The following is a 6,766-nucleotide window of genomic DNA, read 5'->3' as shown; positions in this document are numbered from 1 at the left end:
GTAAACGTCTTTAATGTGAAATATCTTATTCAGGTAAGTACTAAATAAAAAAATAACATGCATTAAAAATATGTACGTTGCAGATTCTGCAAGGTGTATGTAAACTTTTGACTTTAACTGTGTTGCAACATTGCAGATTCTTCCACATACAGCAGTTTTTATCAGCTGCACATTTAGTAGTAGACAGAAAACAATTTTCAAAGATTTTTTTTAATTGCCATATGATTCATTCCAATTTATTGTGATATTACAAGCTGAGAAAACAATAAAATAAACTTTAGCTTGAAATGATTGTCGTGTGGCTGAAAGTTTAACAATAAAATCTTTTTATTGTTCAAAAGTTACTTATGCAGCGATGGATTTTAAAAATCTTAAGCTATAGATGTTTTTTAAATGTATCCACCTTATTTTTCGTAAGAGTGGGCGCAAATTTGTAAATTTGATATATTTGAGTCTAGCTTCCGGTGTCATTCGCTGTAAAAACAGCTTTTTTAACTGTAAAAACAGCTTGTTTTGCTACGTGAAATTGCAAACTGGTGTGTCTTACCGTATTATTTTAATGTATTATCTTAATAATGAGTACGCTGGTTTGTAGTGCAAACAATTTTACAGTTTACTGCACTTTATTATTCTTCTCGTCTTTTCTCCACAGTGGCCAACGAACCGGAAATCTCACACATTCACTGAAAAAATAAGGTATGTTATCATATTAATACATTAATGTAAAAAAATAAAATGCTGAAGAGAGCAAAATAGTTTATTGTTTTGGTTAAGATTGAAAATAAACATTTACCTGACTGATCAAATTTACTTACAAGACAAGCATGAAAATCATCTGTAATTAGCATAATATATACAGCTTATATAAAGGAATAATGTAGTCATCAAATGCCCTAGGCTGTCAGGTATTAAAGTAGCTCTCACCCTTTTCAAGTTAAATGCAAACTGTTATATGCTTACAAACTCAAAGCAGCTGATGTATTTTTTTAACTAATTACATATTCCCATTAAAAACCCTGGAACTGGTTTTGTGTGTTAAATATATTAATGGATTTCATCATGACAATATATGAAAAGTGCTGTTTTCTGAAAACAGATTCCCTCTGAAAAGCCTGTTGGAGCTTTTAAAGAGCATTTTCTTTGGTATAACCCATTCTGTAGATGTTAACCTTTCAGCTTAACCAAATAGTGTTACATTATGTTAGTTATTACTGTATATAAAATCCGTAACAATAATTTGGTGCACCCAACTCTGTTGATACAGAAAACACAGTGTCAAGATGTAATATTATGTTGCACACACAGGAGGGAAGTTTTGGATGACTGGTCAACTGGATTTAAACCATTTAGTATCCTGTCATGCAATAGCTGGTGCATATATGTTATCATCGGAAACATATCCACACTGTTTCTCCTGTTATTTGGTACCTTCTCATACTGCACACAAAAAGTGGTCAATAAAAATAAACATATATTCATCTCAGCACAGTAGAACCGTAAAGTCTCTCTTCTCAAAGCGTTTGCATCATCTCATCCCTGGCGTCCACCAACTGTGTTGCTGCTGCTTCAGCACGACTTGTTTCTCTTGAGGACTAAAGTGCAAAATGGTCAAAATGGCCGTGAGTGTCTGCTGTCTCCCTCTGGTGTCATGGAGTGTGAGAAACCTATAAATAACGTTCTTGAGATACTCAAGGTTGGCCCCATCTCTGCCCTGGTCCCGATTACGCTTGTCCAACTGGCACCGTATCTCAGAGATCTCTTCTTCATGCCTCTCCCCATTAGCAATCAGCTTTCCTTGTAACTGGTGCAAGTCTTCTTCTAGTCGATGTTTTTGTTTGCGCAAGGCGGCCACTTCGACTTCCTTGCGTGCCAGCTGTTCGGCGTACAACAATAAAGTCGGCTCGTTGGGGCCAGCTAGTTTTAGAGCTTGAGCGATAATGTCGCTTTCTTCTTGTTCTGGATCAGCTTCTTCTTGGTCACCTCCTTCCATCGCTGTGATGTTATTTGTAGCTTGCCTCTGATGGCTTCCAAAGCCGATCACCGCTGCCGCCCGGAGTCGCTCCAGCTCGAGGTCTTTTTCTGCAAGAAGAGCCATGGTGCGATCTCTCTGTTTGTGTAACTCTTCCTCAAGCCGCAAGAAGTTCTCCCTGTGTTGAGCGTCCAGCCTCTCGACTTCCTGTTTGTGTGTTTGCTGGAGTGCTACAAGCGCTTGTTGCCGCTCTTCCAAAACACGTTTGTGCTTAACCTCCGCTTCGTCAGAAGTTATACGAAGGTTGATGTACTTCTCCTTCAACTCGGCCAACTGGTCACGTGCTTCTTCTAAATCTTTAGCCTGGTTGCCATCTTTCGTGTTCTTGTTCTTCAGAACACCCTGCGCCCTCATTTTGTATCGCTCAAACTCTTCCCTAAGTTGCCGGAGCTCTTGCTGGTAGTGAAGCACTGAAGCCTTCTCGCTTTCTGAGACTTCCTGGTACTTTTCTCCTTCCAAGAGCCGTTCGATGTCAAGATTCTGGTCTTGAGATTTTTGAGCGGCCAGGAAGAGTAACTTCTTCACCTTCTCGAGTTTGTCTTTTAACACGTCTACATTCAAGTTGGTGTCATCAAGGTTTAGATCAGAGATCGTTGACCTGTTGACTGCGGCAATGGCAAGGGTTTTGTTCTCAGTGTCGAGTTGAAGGATGCGTTCTCGCAGCCTCTGAGCATTTTGTTGGTCCTTCTGCCTGGCCTTCTCGCAGGCACCTAGTAGTTCGGAAAGCTCGGACACTTGCTCCTCAAGGCTGGCAACTCGTGTTTCCTCCATCTGTGCCTGCTCTCGGAGACGCTCATCTGCTTGTGCCACCTACAATGATACACAGAAGAAATAAATGTTTAGATTAGCATTAGACCAGGGGTGTCCAGTCCTGCTCCAATCCTCTGCGTTAAAGGCAGACAAGGAAAAGAATAAATTGTTTAATTAAGTTGCTATTTGTTTTCTTTATGCACAAAAAGTATTCTCGTAGCTTCATAAAATTAAGGTTGAACCACTGATGTCACATGGACTATTTTAATGATGTCCTTACTACCTTTCTTGGCCTTGAAAGTGGTAGTTGCTTTGCTGTTTATACAGGGTCAGAAAACTTTCAGATTTCATCAAAAATATCTTAATTTGTGTTCTGAAAATGAACAAAGGCCTTACTAGTTTGGAACAACATAAGTTTGAGAAAATAATGACAGAACTTTTATTTTTGGGTGAACTATCATTTCAATTTTTTTTCAATTTATGACCAATAAGCAATAAATGGCTGATAGCAAAATTCTATATTTTATCTGAGTAAATTCAAAATATAACACCAAAACTGAATTTTGAATGCTTTTGGTAATCACAACATTATGTAAACAGTAAAGTTCCTCAAATTATTAGTGTCTTTAAATATTAATTGATGCAGATATACACTATCAGTCAAAAGTTTTTGAACAGTAAGATTTTTAATTGTGTTTTAAAGAATTCTCTTCTGCTCACCAAGCCTGCATTTATTTAATCCAAAATACAGCAAAATCAGTAATATTGTGAAATATTTTTACCATTTAAAATGACTGCTTTCTATTTATCCATATTTTAAAATGTAATTTATTCCTGTGATCAAAGCTACATTTCAGCATCATTATTCCAGTCTTCAGTGTCACATGATCCTTTAGAAATCATTTTAATATGCTTATTTGCTGTTCAAGCAACATTAATTATTATTATTATTATCAATATTTAAAACAGTTGAGTACATTTTTAGAATAGAAAAGTCCAAAGATCTGAATTTTAATTTTTTTGGTATAAGTAAAAAGCTTTTGTAACATTTTACACTATACCACTGAAAAGATGATGATACAGACATTTATAATGTTGAAAATTTTCAAAATTTGACTGTTTTTGCTGTACTTTGGATCAGATAAATGCAGGCTTGCATGTTTCTTTTTTTTTTAATCTATTATTAATTATTTATTTATTTGGGCGATCATTGTAATTTTTAATCAAAATGTCATAATATGACCTTCTGGTGATGCATTCCAGACTTAAGTATTTCCACTTAAACTTTGACCCTTTCTTACAACTGACTGCAATTCATTCATTCTAATAATTTACATCTGCCTCAACAACTGAGTTTCCACCAAACATTTTTTTTTTGATAAACCATTTAATTTTGGTTTACATCACAATACGAAAAAAAGTTCTGCACTGTTCTGTATCTGCTACTTCCATTACATTGCAACTTTAAATCAACTTTAAACAGTTACACATACACTCCTAAAAGAAATAGCAGAAACCTAACATTATGTGGACTTCAATATGAAACTGTAAGATACAACCTCTTTAAAACATACCTTTTTAATTTCCTGCTGAAGTTGCTGGTTAAAGTGAGCCTTGAGCTCTGCGATCTCTTGCTGGAGCTCTTCGACACGTGGATCAGGTTTGTTCTTCTCTGCCGCTGCAGCCTTCAGGTTCTTCCTCAGCTCCTCCCGTTCCTGAGTGATTTCTTTCAGCTGCGTTTCATAATCTATCCCTCGGTCTGCCGCCTGCATGGCTTCAGCCAATGTCTCTCGTGCATCCTCCAGTTTGAGTTCAGCATCCTGTCTCAGTCCCCTCTCCTCCTGCAGGAGTTTCTGGAGCTCTCTGAGCATGAGTGCATGATCGCCTTGCTCCTGCTCCCGTTCGTGCTGCTGGGTGATAACGCGGGCTTTGCTCTCTGCTAGCTGCTCCTGCAGGCTCTGAATCTCCACTTGATGCTGCTTCTGCTCTTCCTCCATTCTGGCCTGGAGTTCCTCTAGTTCCTGCTTCATCTTGCGCTTGTCTGCCTGGAATGAAGCTTCCATTCTGGACTTTTCTTGAGTGACGGTGGCTAAGGAACTGGTTAGGGTGGACAACTGCGTCTTTAGTTGGATAACACGGCGGTCAGTGTCCGCTGCAGGTGGTGTTGGCTCCGTAAATCCGCTGCTACTGGTGCTGATGCCACTTTCAGAACCACTTGCCTCCTCAGATTGCTGGGGCAAGGTGTTTGCGACAGTTCCAGCTGTGGCTCCATCTACAGCACAGCTTTGGTCCTCCTCTATTTGGTCTCCTTTAGTGCTGCTGCTGGTCACGCTAGTGGCCGTTTCAGCAGAGGCTGCTGTATCCAGGCTGTCTTCACTGTGAAGTGAAGATCGGTCATCCCCAAGGTCAGAAGGCAAAGGTCGTACTGTACCTCCACCAAATGACAGGTTATCACTACGCTGGTTTAAATCGACCTCCTGCGAAATGGTCAGAACCTTCAAGCTGGCTTCTAAGGCCTCTTTTTCCTTAAGTAGGCTTTGATACGCTCTGACAACATCTTTAAAGCGTGTCTGATACTTCACAAGCTGCTTCTTCTGCACTTCAATGGTGTCCAGCAGCTCCTTTTTGTTTAGGCCTCCACCAAAGCTCATACCAAACTTCTCCATGGTGTATCAGTCAGGTTTCATACTCTATGTTGTAATCTCCACCTGCAAAGTACAGACTGATTTATGACTGTGAAATAAAGAAGGGCAGTGTGGAGTTTCCTTTAAACCTTAACATTTGTTAACAGTTGTTTCTCACTTTAGTATTATCAATGAAAAGCACAAATAATACTGTGAAAATAAAACAAACACTCATAATTTGACATTAAACAGTCTTTTCAGACTGCCTTTGAGGCGTTTTAAGATAATACTGCTTCTATTTCTTGCTCATATCGTTGAATATTACCTTTAGCTAATTAACGTTAGTTAGCAAGTTGTAAAGGTGTGAGAATACATACATTACATTAAATCCCACATCATGACATTTAGATCTAATGCACTGTGCAGAACACGTTAAAAGAATGTGCTTTTAATTCCATTTGCTGTTCATATACGCGTATTTAAAGGAAGAAATATCGCATTACCGGGGTACGTGTCCTGTTTACTTACAGCCGTCGCTTCCTGGTTAGGAAGTGACGTTTGATGGAAAAATAAAAGTTTAAGAGTATTACAAAATAAATATTATATGTGCAGTACAAACCAGTTTTATTTGTCAGGTTGTTCGACTTTTAAATGTCATCTATAAAAACAAATATGAATCGAACTGGAAAAATCAATTACTTTCAGTTCTTTGTTTGTTGTGGTTAAAGTGGTTCCCAAACTTAAACAGTGACTACCGCCACCTATAGTTACTTTAGAATGCGACAGAAAGGAGTAATTCTGATTACTGTCCTTTGTTTGTCCTGAACATTTAAACTGCCCGCTGTTCTTCAGAAAAAATCTTCAGGCCCACAAATTCTTTTGTTTTCCAGCATTTCTGTGTATTTGAATCCTTTTGAATTCACACTGAGGACAAGTGAGGGACTCATGTGCTGGGGGGTGTAAACTTTTGAACAGAATGAAGATGTTTTTTCTTATTTTGCCCAAATATCTTTTTTTTTTTTTTCATTTAGTACTGCCCTTCAGATGCTACAGAAGATACTTACATGTTTCCCAGATGACAAGTTATATTTACCCTGTTATTTATATTCAAAATGTTTTCAAAATATTTTCATGCATTGTGAACAGTTTGTCATGCATTGTTTTTCCTTCAGAAGCATCAGTGATCATTTGAACCTTCTGTAATAGTTGCATATGAGTCCCTCAGTTGTCCTCGGTGTGAAAAGATGGATCTCAAAATCATCGTCATTGTTGGGAAGGGTTCAAATACACAAAAATACTGAAAAACCAAAAAAACTGATTGGACCTGAAACATTTTTCTGAAGAACAGCGAACAGTTTAATTG

At 38.2% G+C, this 6,766-nt stretch overlaps 1 protein-coding gene across 1 annotated transcript; it reads right to left on the bottom strand.

Moving 5' to 3' along the window:
- Positions 1-736: 736 nt before the first annotated feature.
- On the bottom strand, positions 737-6,028 carry gcc1 (GRIP and coiled-coil domain containing 1). The gene is made up of 3 exons (XM_073838167.1): positions 5,907-6,028; positions 4,354-5,487; positions 737-2,839 (listed from the first exon to the last, which is right to left on the bottom strand). Exons 2-3 carry the CDS (start codon positions 5,443-5,445, stop codon positions 1,526-1,528), a joined length of 2,406 nt encoding a protein of 801 aa, XP_073694268.1. The 5' UTR covers positions 5,446-5,487; positions 5,907-6,028; the 3' UTR covers positions 737-1,525.
- Between the last annotated feature and the right edge of the window lie 738 nt (positions 6,029-6,766).

Source organism: Garra rufa, chromosome 4, assembly GCF_049309525.1.
Source record: "Garra rufa chromosome 4, GarRuf1.0, whole genome shotgun sequence".
Taxonomy (NCBI): domain Eukaryota; kingdom Metazoa; phylum Chordata; class Actinopteri; order Cypriniformes; family Cyprinidae; genus Garra; species Garra rufa.
The sequence above is the reverse complement of the archived record's forward strand: the minus strand, read 5'-3'. Positions and strand labels throughout refer to the sequence as shown.

Coding starts and splice junctions, on each gene's coding strand:
- gcc1 (XM_073838167.1), bottom strand. CDS start 5,445: ATGGAGAAGTTTGGTATGAGCTTTGGTGGAGGCCTAAACAAAAAGGAG. Junction 2,840..4,353: donor TTCAGCAGGAAATTAAAAAG/GTATGTTTTAAA, acceptor GTATCATTGTAG/GTGGCACAAGCAGATGAGCG.